General features: G+C 41.7%; 1 protein-coding gene across 6 annotated transcripts in view; it reads left to right on the forward strand.

The window, feature by feature from the left end:
- Positions 1-14,459, forward strand: part of DLGAP1 (DLG associated protein 1) — a 415,190-nt gene that overhangs the window by 390,771 nt on the left and 9,960 nt on the right. For all 6 annotated transcript variants that reach the window (XM_032122733.1, XM_032122742.1, XM_032122723.1 and 3 more), the window contains one exon: positions 5,827-6,245. In XM_032122733.1, coding sequence (XP_031978624.1) covers positions 5,827-6,245 — 419 coding nt within the window. The remainder of the gene's footprint in view (positions 1-5,826; positions 6,246-14,459) is intronic.

Consider the following 14,459-nt stretch of genomic DNA (forward strand, 5'->3'; position numbering starts at 1 on the left):
TTATCTCTCACCTGACCTTCCCCATGATGCTGACAAAACCCTAACCAAGATGTTCTTCCCCTTTTCCTTCCAGGGCAGTTTTGAAATGTGTACCTAATGAAACTGATCCATGCAATCTCAGGGCACTTCAATTTCTGTCCATTTCTGTTTGTCCTTTCCCTCTACCTGTAACTTCTTCTTGACCTCAAGGGACCACCCTCCTCACTTACAGAAGATAACTGAGTTGTTAGAAGTCAACCAGTTCTACTGAGGCAGAAAAAAAAGAAATAATATATTCTGCCAGAACAATTAGCATGCATTCTTTGTGAATAAGGGATTTTCAGTCCCACAGCTCTGTAATCAGTTTTAGCCTCTCTTGCAATTTATCTTGTCTGCCACAAGATCTCCTCCTATTACGCCGTCACCCCAAAAATTGCCACACTCATTGTTCTAGGTGTACTATCAGCTGGTAATTGTAATTGATTTGCCATCACAAGAATTTTTGAATACTGAAACAATGGAGTAAGAACACTGCCATGGGAGACTGCAGTAGACAGATGGTCCTTCTCCGGTTTCTGGTTTCTGCGGCACCGAGAAAAGTGCCCCCATATCTTGACACACAAAAGTGTGTCTTACCACAAGATCTTGATACACAAAGTATGTCTTACCACAGCACACCTCTTGATACAGTATAAAGGGGAATGATTTGAAATAACCATGTGGTAACATAAAGCAAACAATCAAACAAAAATCCTGTGCTGTCTCTTCCAGGAAAAAAACCCTCACACCTTTGGATTTTGTTACTATATAAAGCCATATTTTTCTGTTTTATTCATGTGGGGTTTTGGGTTTGGTTACTTACTGTCCAACAAAAAATACTCAGGTTTTAGTGTCTTCCCTATCCAATAGGCCAATCCTACAGTCTAACTCAAACTTCTCAACTCTGCACTCTTTAAGACTTTCAAGTCTGTATTTTGGGTAAGCTAAGCAGGAAGCACATGATGTGATGCTTGGGGGATGTTCTGTGCAGGGCTAAGAGTTGGACTTGATGATCCTTGTGGGTCTCTTCCAACTCAGAATATTCTGTGATTCCATGAGCTACTTGCATGGCTTTTCTCAGCAGCATTTTCTGGCTATGTATATTCTCCATGGTGGAAGCCACTCCAGTGAGAAATTCTGAAGGTCATAGATGCCCCACCCCTGGAAACATTCAAAGTCAGGCTGGACGTGGCTTGGAACAACCTGATGTAGTTGAAGACGTGCCTGCTCATTTCAGGGAGGTTGGACTAGGTGACCTTTAAACGTCCCTTGCAACCCAGACCAGTTCCTCTGGCCAGTCCCACCCTGGTGGAACTCATTCCCCACACCTCCTCCCACCCTGTGCATGTTTGGTGGAGGAACTGCTGCTCTGGTCAACAAAAGGCAAAGCAGGCCCTGGCTCTGGCAGGGCCAATCTCCTTCCATGGCTACAGCTGCCCATGATCCAAGGAAACCCTTACAGCCCTGGTGGCTCCCAGACAGCTGGTGGGCTGCTGCAGGCCTAGCCTTGGCAGAAGGGGCCATAAATTTCTGATCACACTCTGCTGGTTGGCAATAGATTCCCTGCCCCAGACCGAGCCCTGGAGGGAGGCCGAGTGCTCCAGCCAGCATGTCTGCTCTGCAATGCAAAGGCCAAGAGTTGGTAAAAAACAACAAAACAAATAAACCAACCAGCTTAAAACAGTGTGGCGAACAAAGATGAGCTGCTGTAAGGAATGGGGTTGGGGCAGGAATATTGCTTCTGCCATTAGAAGACATGGTACCATATCTGCTAACTCCTTCTGCAGTTTTTTTTGTTCTGCTGACAGCAGCTGCAACCTTAATAGAGAAGCCCACCACAAAGAAGGAGGACAGCCAGTGGGTAAAGAAAGGCTGAGTTTAACCTAAATGCCTGTAAGATTGACCATGCATCAGTTGCCTTGAAATCTAGATCTTTTCTGGGGTTTTGGGTTTGGAGGGTTTTTTTAGAAATGAATTAAGTTATCTAAGTTGAATTGTAAACACATTTTGCAAGAGAAAGCAAAAGAAGACTTAGAAGCTGAGAGCTGAATGCTAACAAGTGACCGTGCTATTGTTCAAAACACATCGTTCTGTTGTTCTCCTTACTGGTTTATCCAGTCTGAGGTTTCATGGCTTTCTGCACCTTAGGCCAGATATCTGCAGCAATTCTCTGAAGCTGTAATTACACCTTGTGCCTGCAGGGCACAGCTGAGTACAAAAGGGCCAAGCCTGAAAGCAGAAGAAGAAGCAAACCTCTGTTTCGAACTTTTTTTTTTTTTTAGGTAGAATGTGAATGCCTTGTAAATGTTTTATATGGTAGAAGTATCAAAAACTTTGGCATTAGCTTCAACAGCTCTCCTCTAGTATGGAGTTTTAACTGAGAGCAAAGCAAAAAATGCTCATGTGGGACACAAATGGTATTTTGTAAGAGTAAAACATCCTGGAAGTGAATGAGGAAGCTGTGTCAGAGACTAAAATTACCATCTATTATCATCTACTCATTTTGTATAGATGAGTTGGAGGCAGGCAGATAGTAAGTGCCTTCCTGTATTTCCATTTTATTCAAAATGCATTTCCTTGGAAATATTTTTTTAATTTTGAATTGATGCTATATTCTATTGCCAAGTTGTTTTTCTTTTGAAGACAGATAAGTTACATAATCCAGTGCCAAGAAACTGTCAAGCAAACCTGTAGCATACTATTATATAGATTAAACAAAGGCAAAAAAAGTAGGTCATTCTATTTCATTTGTTAAGCAGAGTCTGGTTTTGGTGGCATTAGTTCATATTGCACCCAGTAAGAGTACACTCCTGAAAGACATGAAATGTAGAGCCTCCAGCAATACGTCCTCCTGTCAAGTAGATTTTGATGTTTTCACATTTGGGTTTTGGCATACACTGAAAAGCCAGGGTGTGAACTGAAAATACAAGTGGTCATCTGAAACAGAAGACTGTCAGAGTCTAGGGCACTGAAGAAAGCAGAAGGTGGCTGTGACATGGAGGTAGGGACATGGAGAAGAGCAAGCCTGGACAAAGGCATTTGCTTTTCTCACCAGTGCTGTGGAAGGTGTGGAAAAGTACACTGTGTACTAATGCCTTGGCTTTCAGTGAACCCTGACTAAATAACTAAAAAGAAATCCTCAGACAGCATGCCTGTGTGGGCACACATGTTCTCTGTGTGTGTGTGTGTGTGTGTGTGTGCATGCATGCACTTCAGTGCAGATAAGGGATTTGTAAGGTGGTCAAATTAAAGCAATTTCTAAAAAACTAACATGGATTGGACAAATAGATTTCCACTGTAACGCCAGCCTAATGTTAGTGTCTTTCTAATCACTAATAGTAGTATAAGAGCTTTTCTCTGCCAGGGGCCCATAGCAGATACTTAGGAAAAGTGTAAAGGAGTGTGTGTAAAGGATAAAGGGTGTGAACTAAGTACTACTTCTCCCAGTAGACATTCCCAATTTAGTATTCTGCTGTTCAGGGACTTCCTAAGCCGATATAACATCTGTGTAATGGCTCTTCCTGCAAATTTGATCAGGTTCTCTTTGAACCTATTTTTACCTTTGGTTTTTCCAAGATTCTGTGGCAATTTAATTACACATTGTGTGAAGAAGTACTTCCTTTCACTAGATGTAGATCTTTAGACTTCTAAGCTGCCTTCCTCCCCATCGTTATTGCACTCTGAGAAATGGTGAAACATCCCCTAGACAGGAGTTTATAGATCTCTCATAGTCCTCATAAGCCATCTGTTTTCTAAATGTTTTCTCCTATGGAAGTGATTCCACCTCCCCAGCTACTCTTGTCCTCCCTTTCTAACTTTTTCTGCTGTATCAATCTGTAACAAAATGCTTTCCTCTGCTTCCCAAAGGATAAATACTACCAAGCTGAAGAATTCTGCTCACTCTTTATTTTTCAGTTTGCTGGTGCATATCATGCACAACTAGTGTCACAACCATGACTTTTGTATCACTTAACAAAGCCTGTTTCAAAAAAACTGCAAGCAACAAGCACTATGTTAAAATGTTTGTGTACACAATCTATTATTAAAGTTTTCCTGGGATGGGTATGCCTGAGAAGTTAATTTGAGCTTCCCTCTGCAGAGGAAATTTTTTTTTTTTAATTGAAGGGCTTTTCTCAACTCATGTTTTGCTTTGCTCTAGTCCTCTCAAAGCCCCAGATCAACAGCCATTAATTTCCTCTATCAGCAGGACCTATTACAATTCTCCTTGAAGTCTGCTGCAGTCCTCCTGAGCTATGTGGATGCACCAGGTATATAGGACATTAAATTCTCCCCCAGCATCCTTCCATCTGCTCCCTCACCAACTGCAGACTAAATATACTTGAAGAAATTATGCTGTTAGTTGTACTTGTCTAACTGGCTATTGCTCTTCAGCGGAAGGTGGAATATAAACGAAAGGAAGTGAAATGGTGCCCAGCATCCCGCTTCACCATCTTTTCAGCACTTTCACTGCTGCTTGAGCTCAAGCTAAAAACAGAACTGACAAGGGCAAAACAGCCAAAATATCACAGGGAAATGGGTCCTAACACTAGTTTCAAGTGTGGATGTGAGATTGGGAACAAATTGGAGACTAACTACTAGCTGCATGAGTGCACAGACATCCTAGACTAGTAAGGAGATGGGAATCTGTCCCTATTCAGTTAAAAACTATGTTAATTCTGAACCTTAAATATTACTAATTTAAGAAACATCTATGTTAATTAATTTATGGTTCTACCTTCTTTTTCATCATGGGGCAAGACAGCTGTCTGCCTCACTTGTTTTCCACTTACGCCCTCCACAATTCACTGCTGATCAAATGGGTTCTAATTACCACCCCCTGCAACAGCATTAGTTGTCTTTCACTCCTTATACTTCTCTGTGCTCCTCCTCTGTCAGCCTTTTCACCTCAGGTGCCTTGGACTGCAGAATTTGAAGTCCTGTTTACATAAAGAAAACCTACCCCAACCCAAACCCCCAAACCTCCTCTCTCCCCTGCTCTTGCCTTCACCCTCAGAGTTGTTCTCGGCCGTGAGATGCCCCAACACAGGGGAACTCTGCAAGGTGAAAGGAAGCTACCTACAGGATAGCAGCCATCACAGTGAGGGTAAAACAGACAGAGGCAGAACACTAGCTTTGGTGAAAAAGAGAAGATCAGGTTGAAACTGAAGTTTGAATGTGAAAAACAAAATGTCTGGACACTGGTAATGGGCGCTAAAATTGTGAGAGATGGAAGATGTATAATTATGAAGAGTAATTATGAAGAAGCAATAAAAATACTTTTCTGAATTAAAAATACATTTTTGTATAAATGGGATGTGCAATGTTACATATGTGGTAGACTCAGTGCTGTTACTATCTGATTGATTTCGCATGTATGATTTTTAAATGTGGCTTGTGAGTTTGGATGTGTAACTTCAAAGGGGTGTGAATTTTAAAAATCAAAAGATAAACCACTTCTGAAAATTGGACCCCTTTAACTTTACATTAATCAGTAGACTAAAATCCTGAGCTACTGGCACTGTTAGCTGTTTCTTGGGCTGGCCTCTGGCTTTGTTAAACCACACAACAATAGGAGGTCCTTGTCTCAATAAACAGTGAGCTTGCATGGAAAAAGCGAGATGCTTGTTTGTTTGCTTGCAATGAGAAAAAAAGCTTATGCTGATCATTTCAAGAAAAAAAACACCTGAATGTAGCACTGAGAGCTGTGACTGCCAGTCTTAGGAAGAGTGGTAGAATCTTAGTAAGTCCTTCCATACCGTGTTACCTAGAAAAAATTTTCTAAATATTTTCTGTTTGTGCTCTCCAAAGCTTCCGCAGGTTTACACGATCTAATAGTGTAACAACAGCTGTGCAAGCAGACCTGGATTTCCATGAGAACTTTGAAATAATTGACCCTCAAGAGGACAATACATGTTCTGGACAAATATCAAGACAGTTCTCCCGAGATGCAAGCACCTCTACCGTTAGCATACAAGGGTCAGGAAACCATTACCATGCATGTGCAGTGGATGATGACTTTGAGACAGATTTTGATCCATCAATTTTACCTCCTCCTGACCCATGGATTGACTCTATTACTGAAGATCCTCTAGAAGCTGTTCAAAGGTCAGTGTGCCCACGAGACGGCCACTGGTTTCTGAAGTTACTTCAGGCAGAGAGAGACCGTATGGAGGGTTGGTGCCAACAGATGGAGAGAGAAGAACGTGAAAACAACTTACCTGAGGACAGTAAGTAACCACACACAGTAATATTGCAACTGCAAAGACAGATTTAATATAGGTCAAATTCACTCCAGTGAATTCTATATTGTGCCCTTTCTTACTTAGCTAATGAAGATACAGTCATGGTTCTCAAAAGGACTGTATGTGTATGTATATAATAATCCTTATTAAAGCTGGCAGGGAATGCAAATGCTCGGCACTTCTGAAACTCCAGTGGTATTAGCTTTTGGGATTGCATAGTTCAACGGATAATTAGGAGAGTGTGGTTAGGGATCTTGTAGTATTAATGTTTCTTAACTCTTCTACTTGAAATCACTTCTCATAACCTTTGAATATAGTTTTACAGATTGTAGTTCCTTTTAATTAAATTAATATTTCAGTTGCCTTTTCAGATGGCGATTGGCATAAGAGTATTTAGATGTTTCTCCCTACTGAAAGAGATTTCAGTTATGCTTCCAAGTTGTCCTCTCTCTCTCTCTTGCCCTCTCCAGCTTCCCTACATCTCCCTTGCAGTTCTCATTTGTCTCTGATTGTCCCAATAAAACAAGCTCTTCATATTGTGTGATAAAAGACCACACACATGCAAACTACATCTCAGTTGTCACCATTGTCAGCAATATTAACCCACCTGTAAGGTAATGGGACTGTCTAATAAACCTTCATTACTCAGAAGGGTTGAGGGTTGAGTTGCTCACATCTTATCCGTTCACTCTAATTAGGGCAGAAGGGCTGAACATGTGTTTCCTGGTCCAGAATTTTTTCTCCCAGTAAAAATTGAAGGGTTTTTTCCATTTATTTCTCTTACAAGGAACAGTACTATTGCTAGCTGCCAGCTTTTAGACAGAGGTAAATCTGTGAGCTTGCGAGCATGATCCTTGCTAATGAAGCTGTTTCAAATTTTAGAAGGGAGCTTCTGGGAAACACTAAGGAGCAGCTGCATATATAGAATTCAGTTTTTTACAATATAGGCACACCTATTCTCCTGGATATACAAGTAATATTTTTCCAATCCCCAAATTAGCCTCTACCAAAGCAAGGACTTCAGCTTCAGAATTGCTTCTTAAAAATTTCTAACCCTTCCTCTCAAGAAGAGAGGTGTTTGAATTATTTTGAAATGTAAAGGTTTTGATTCATGAAAGGAAAGAAATTAGCACTGGAAAAAAAAATCCTTAGAAATGCGTAAGCTGTTTCTGCTGGAACTTTCCATTCAACCTAGTGAATGAAGAGGTATGATCTAGGTAGTCAGTTAGACACAATTGCAAGCAACTGGAAATTCATTTTTAATGGCAGGTATAAGATAACCTGAGTTTTAAGATATGTGAAGGTTTTATATTTCTACAAAATTTATGTTATATATAGGCTAACAGTTTCTTCTGAAGAAAAAATATAGGAGTTTTGATGTTAAAAGCAGGTCCAGATTGCTCAAATTCTAGAATTTTTGAATCTTTTTTTTCCCCTCACACCATCAATGCATTCAAAAGTCTCTTTGAACCTGTATCTGAATAAAAGGGTTTATGTTGTTTCTGTAGTACGAAGAAATACATAAACCTCATAAACTATGAGATTTTAGATTGAAAAAGAAGTGTGAGCACATAACAAATAGGAAACACACAACTTTTATAAGTCAAAGCCACAAAACCCAATTGCTTTCTCTTTGTCATAACAGCTTGGACTGGTCATAAGGAAAACATATTCTATGATGAAGGTGGTGAGGCACTGGAACGATGGTGCCCAGGGAAGTTGTGGATGTGCCATGCCAGGAAAGGGTTCAAGGCCATGTTGGATGGAGCTTTGAGCAACCTGGTCTGGTGGAAGATATCCTTGCCCATGGCAGTGGAGCTGAAACTAGATGATTTTTAAAGGTCCTCTCTAACCCAAACTATTCTGTCATTCTATGAACTGATAATATTGGAAAAACCTATTAATATTTTATTTGTGCACCAAGGTAGTTGGTGCACAAATAAAGTAGTAGGTAAAGAACATGAAGTGAATTTTACGAGGCTGATAGATGCAGAAACTGTGTATCTTCATAGAATTTTCTCTCAGTGTCTTGGTGTCTTTGATATGAGGCAGTTTTAAAGGGCTCTATGAGCTATCAGGTGGAGGAGTCAGTTATGGGGAAGATAAAGGAATGGTTAGGTTGGCTATTCCCAATGCCTCCTTACAGCACATATGGCATGTATCCTGGCACTTCTTGTGATCACTGGAAATGGCAGGAGGAAAAGGGTCACCTGGGTCTGGTAGCCGCTGTTGCAGTACTTATTCCAGTGTGACGCTGTCAGCTGCTCTGGCACGTGTCAGATGCCTCCCACAGAGGCTGCGCAGGGCTTTCTGCTGCAGCTCAGCACGTCCCACTCTACCTGGTGCCAAGGAAAAGCATATGGCCGGGGCTGCTCTGCCCGCTCAGCAGTGCCAGACACAAAAGCCTGGTTGTTACAAACCCTGCCCCGAAAAACGTTTTTTTCATACATCTATAAACTTTACAGAGAGAGAGGAAAGGAGGAGAAGAGGTGTGTTTGCTTTGCTTTCCCTAATGAAATATAACCAGAGCAGGGAATGCATCCTTTGTTTCCAACCTGACATCCCCAGCATGTGTTTGGCCAGATAACAAAATAACGAGAACGTGTGATGAGCGAGGTTTTCTCGATGCCATGGCAGCTGACAGAGGGCTCATCCCCCCGGCGCTCCACGTAAAACGATCCGCGCTTCCCTCAGACAATGCGGCCCTTGTGCGGAACAGCTGTCTCGGGGAGACGGCTCGCTGCTGTTTGACAGTAGCTTGTATGTTACATAGATACGTTGGGTATTATCTAGCTGGGAATGAATCTACCAGATGGGATTGAATGTTTCTAGCTGGGAAATGGAGTCTGCTGCTCTGTATAAAAACAAGCTGTGGTTCAGCGGCTGCACGATGAAATGCCAATATAGAGAGAAATGTGGCTTCCCTTCCGCCATGAATTATTTATTGTATAGTATATTCTGGTTTTAGCTGAAATCATTTTCTGATAAAGCCGCAACATGTGTGACAGGCAGATGAACACCACTCACACTTTAAGCTAACATACTTGATATGATTTCAGTGTATTTTGCAGTTACAGGGAGGTTGGCTACAAACTCTAGGCCTCTCATAAAAAAAAAAAAAGATGTTACACATCTGAGGCTAAACACCTTGTGAGAATTGATTGACACTTTGGATCAGGCCTCAAGTGAAATCAACAGTTGACTTTTTCTGTTTTTTCCTCAACCATCTGCTTACTCCTCCTACCTCTCCCCTGCAAAATTTCAAATAGGCAGGGCCTCACTACAGTTGTTGGTTGATGACCTCACTACAGTTGTTGTTTTGGCTCAGGCCTCTGTTGTCACCATTTACACACAAAATCCACAGCATCAGACCTGGCTCCCTGCACATCTCTGACCACTTTTTTCCCCAGCAGCGGTGGGCACAGGAACATAATCCTATGGCCTTGGCCTGTCTTTAGAGGTTTGGGGTTTTTTTTGCTGTTGTTTGTATTTCACATGGAGCACTGACCTTCTTGGAAGAACCACAAATCTTCATTTTGCCTCCCCCTGCGCCCCCTCCAGAAGTTTCTCTTTCACATGGGGTTGTACTGGGGCTTTGGTGTAAAGATAACTATCGGAAGCAAACAGCAGGCCTGATTCACCACAAGTCAGGTGTAATGTGGGTTTAGTGGCGAGACAAGCCAGGCCAATCAAGTAAAAACTAAAAACAGAAAACCAAGGCTCTTACAAGACATGTCATTTTAACTCTTGAGTGTATATGGGCTAATCTGTGAATAAAGCCTCTGGGCTAGTCTGTAAATAAAGGTTGACCTCATATCTGCAGGAACCTTACTGCTTAGGACCAGAGTCTTTGCAAATTCATCCAGTTCTGGCAAATTATGCAATGCTTACACACTCTCTGCTATTTTGGTTTGTTTCGATTGTTTCAAAAGAAAACATGAGTAAAGGCTAGACACGAGAGAAGAAAATTAAGGAAAAGGTACATTTTTCATAATAGCTGTGCATGGCAAAAGAAAAAGAGTTCAGTCTCAGCCATGAGCAAGGAAAACCATTTGCCATTCCTCTGCGAGGCTTCTCCAGGCAATCCTCATCTTTGCCGTTCTGAGGAGTGAGCCAGCCTCATCCTGCAGTGGGCTGGAGAAGCCGTGCAGAGGGATGGTCACCAGCCTGACTATGTGGCCGAGTCCTGCTGGAATCCCCCCGGCTACATGCCTCTGGCCGTATGCCCAACTCATCCTTTTCTTGTTCTGGTTTTCTTTTCTCCCCAGAAGGGACTTCTCCATACACGAGGGTTTCTCAAAGGAAAGCGATTAAGGAAAGCCCTACCAGTGCCCAGAGGCTATCTAGGCAAAAAGTGAAATCCACAAGCAAGGAAACGATCTAGTTAGGGAAAAAAACATTAAATGTGCTAATAAAATCCAAGTAAGTCAGACAACACATGGAAACTGCTTTAATCCAAATGAACAGCATTTGCTCATGCAGACAGCCCTATTAATTTCAATAAGATCGCTCCTGTGAGTATATATTACTCAAAGCAAGGATTGCTCCTTCCCTACTTTGTTCCATTTGGCTGTTTTCTCCTTAATAGCTGAGCTTAAGACCTGAGCAGTAGCTTTAACTTTGAATTTCCTGGCTTTTGTCATGCTTGGTGTTATTTAAATGTAGGTCTGTCAACAGGAATAGGCTAAAATGCTGGTCCATCCTGGCTTGGAAATGGATTGTGACAGCTCTGTGGCAGGATTGCTTCATATGCATAGTGCCCAGCCAACATCTGCAACGCAAATGTCGGGCTGTGTCCCTGTAATTTCAGCCATTGTTCCTGCCACTTGCTCCTGGGGCAATGAGCAAGTCTCTGGTATTCTGTTCCCTAGCTTGGGCCCTGACTATCAACCAGGTGTTTTCACATTAAGGGCATTTGATAGTCACAGTCCTAAAGTGCCTCCTTTGTCACTTATTAGACCCTGGGGCCTGTCAAAGTTGAAATGCAAATACATCAGTTGGGGTTTTAAGGCCAAATAATGCTGCCCCTTCTCAAAACCCCCAGGCTTCTACATGATTACTTTTCACATCACTTCAGGTGGGTTCTGTTCTTTTCTTATATTTTGTTATCCTTGTTAAACACACAGTCACCTTCCCAGATAGAGCAGATGACAACTATTTTTTTGCTTGTGTTCACAATTCTTTTATTTTGTTGTTTTCCTGTTTCTTTTCTGATGAAAACGTGGAAGGGGGAGATACATAGAGCTCTACAATTTCAAAACAGGTCCTATGCAATTCTTAGAAACAAGAGAAGCAAGAACTTACTGCTTAAACAGCACATAGTCCAAGGCTATTTTCAAGAATGTTTTAAAAGAAGAACATGTTGGGACATTAGAGACACAAGGATATTCACAGAAATGTGTCCTAGAATAATATTCTGTGACTCCTAGTTAAGAACAGTAATAGTGAGGAAGCATCCCACAGTAGCTGAATAACATCAAAATAGCTATACTGAAGCAGTTCTTCAAGAATAGACATAATTGTCTATCTCTTAAAAAATGTTACAGGAGAGAACTGGATTTAGAAGGAAGGGAGGTCAAAGCAAGAAGGGAGAGAAAAAAAAAAGGAAAAATTCAAACTATAAAAACAAAACACTGCAGTACACACACTTCTCCCTCTGGGGAAGGGGTGACAGCAAAGCACATGATGGATGTTAATAATGTTGCTTAATGCGTTACTGGAAGGCATTCAGATCCAACAGTGCTGACTGTGCTGTATAGCCCTGTATGGAACAGAAAGCAGACATGAGTAACATTATACAGGTGTTTAAATCCATTATGATTGCATCTCGATGGGCCGGGATTTTTTGTTGCTTGGTTTTATATGTTTTCTTTGTATCCTATTAGCTGAACACATCAATTTAAATGTTTATGTGTTTTTCCTCCTGTACCCCATGTCCCTTGCTGTTAAAGATTTTTCTGATTCTTTTCTGATGTGTTTTGAGTAATCATCTTTGCAATTCCCTTTATTTCCTTGGTATCAGGCTTCAAACCTTGCAGGCTTTTCTTCTAAGAAAGTCTGTTGGTCTATTTTTGCCTTTGGTTTTTCACTACACCTTGGCCTTTCTGTTGGGCACCAGAGATTTTGACTGAGTAAGCAAAATGAGCACTTTGCCTTGAAACTCTAAAAGCAACGTGGGTTTGGAAACAAAACTTAGGCTATTGATAAGGCTTTGTGCCTTCTGGAGAGATTCCTTTCAGGTTTTTGCATGCTTTGTTTTTTGTCCGTTTTTCCCCCCTAACTTCCGTGACAGAGTTGGTTGTTGACGAGTTGCACATTAACAGACCCCTTGCTTTTGAGGGGCGAGGAATCAGTGACACTTGACTAGATACAGCCGCAGCTACAGCAGAAGTGGCAACAATAGAGAACAGCATCAGCATGCATCCCGCAGTCAGCTAGGATGATGGTTTTTAGGCAAATAGCCAGTCACTAGGCAGCCAAGGACAAGGACTTCCTTTTCCCTCTGCTGAGATCTCTGAATATTAAGCTCTTCTTCCCCAGAAGAAAGGGGCACATTCCCATCCATCACCGACAAGTTGTATTTACATTTCTTCATTCTTGGGATGTGATTTCCAATTTATTTTGTGCATATTTCCAAGAAAAGCCCACCTCATCTCTTTTGGGTTTTTTTATCCCAAGAAGTCGAGACTGTTTTTTCTCCGCTTCTCAAGTCTTGGGAAGTGTCAGAGTGGCCGAGCTCCAGATGAGGCAGCTGTTCCCAAATATACTCAGTGGGAAGAGTTTTCATAACAATGGGAACCACATGAAAGCTCTCGGAGTAGCTCCTCCTTACTATTGAAAAGTCCTTTCAGTTGAGTGGTTTGCATATTGGGTTGCATAAACGGCTAGACACACCAAGGGGTCCATTTTCAGCACTGTGCGCATAGAATTAGACACGCAAGCCTTGCTAACAATAATGAGAGTTGTGTGCAAAACTCCCTGCGCAATATGCTGAAAATATTCTGCTTAGTGAATCTTCCAGCTCACGGCTATTTCCTGGCAGTGCTGAGCTGAGTTCTGGGAACAAAATGAAGGTCTGGACTCTGTGTGTGTTCACAGAGCTCTCTCCTATAGGTTCTGAAAAAATGTGAAAAGCTTCTCTCTTCCCTCCCCCTTTTTTTCCCCCCCTTTGTATGTCTGAAGTATAAATGAACTCCACATCCCACTTTTCCTTCAACAGCCTTAAGAAGTGAGCTTTAAGGCTGCTTGAGGAAAAGCCATTTGCCTTGATGGAGGAGAACACAGATTTCATGTTACTGTGGGTCGAGTTTCAGTTTATCATGAGTATTTGTGCCAATCTGCTTAGCGTGTGGCTACTCAATCCCTTGGAGAGGCCTTTCTCTTACCAAGCACTGAATGGTGGCATTCTGGTAGCCAGCACTGCAGCCAGTCACTGGACTGATGAAGTGCTAAAAATCTTGTTACATGTATTTATGTATGTATGGTTTTGGTTGTTTGTTTTTTTTTCATTGTGGTAAGTCAAAATAACTAGCAGTATTTTCCCAGAGGAGCTCTGTTAACGCTGTCTTAGCTCTTATACAAAAAGCGCTCAAGGGATGGGGCACAAGATGGCAGCTTAGGAGTAGTATGTCTTCTAGGCTCTGCCAGCAATTCAGTCACCTTGAGCAGTCCACTTCATCTGCTTGTTTTTCCTGTTCCTCCTTCACCTTTCTCATACATCCAGGCTGTAAATTTGTCACAGAAAAGTTGCTGTGTCTGTTTGAGGGCTGGAACAATACAAATATCTCTGAGTAGCAATGATAGTGACAACTGTGACACAGTGCCTGCCATTCATGTTTTTCATTAAGGAAGTGGTAATATTTAAAAATTAGATTAAATTAATTTTTAATCACTTGTTAACCAGAGAATTGGGGATAGTAAGTTGCTTCAGCTGAGAGGGAAAATCAATGAAGGAGCCAGATAAATCTGTGATGCCACGCCGGTTTTTTAAAGGCAGTTTTGGTTTTTTTCCTGAGCATTGAAAGTGTCAAACAAATCGGTAGCTGCTTTCTTGCTCACAGCATCAATTCTTTCACTCAGCAGTTCCTAAATTCACACTCTCTTTTCTGGATTCACTGTCTTCCTGCCAGCTGAGGCTATGTCTGCCTTTCCGCTGTGTTTCTGCATTCTTGCTTCTTTTTTCACACACCCAGAGGTACA

This window comes from Corvus moneduloides, chromosome 1 (assembly GCF_009650955.1).
Source record: "Corvus moneduloides isolate bCorMon1 chromosome 1, bCorMon1.pri, whole genome shotgun sequence".
Classification (NCBI taxonomy): Eukaryota; Metazoa; Chordata; class Aves; order Passeriformes; family Corvidae; genus Corvus; species Corvus moneduloides.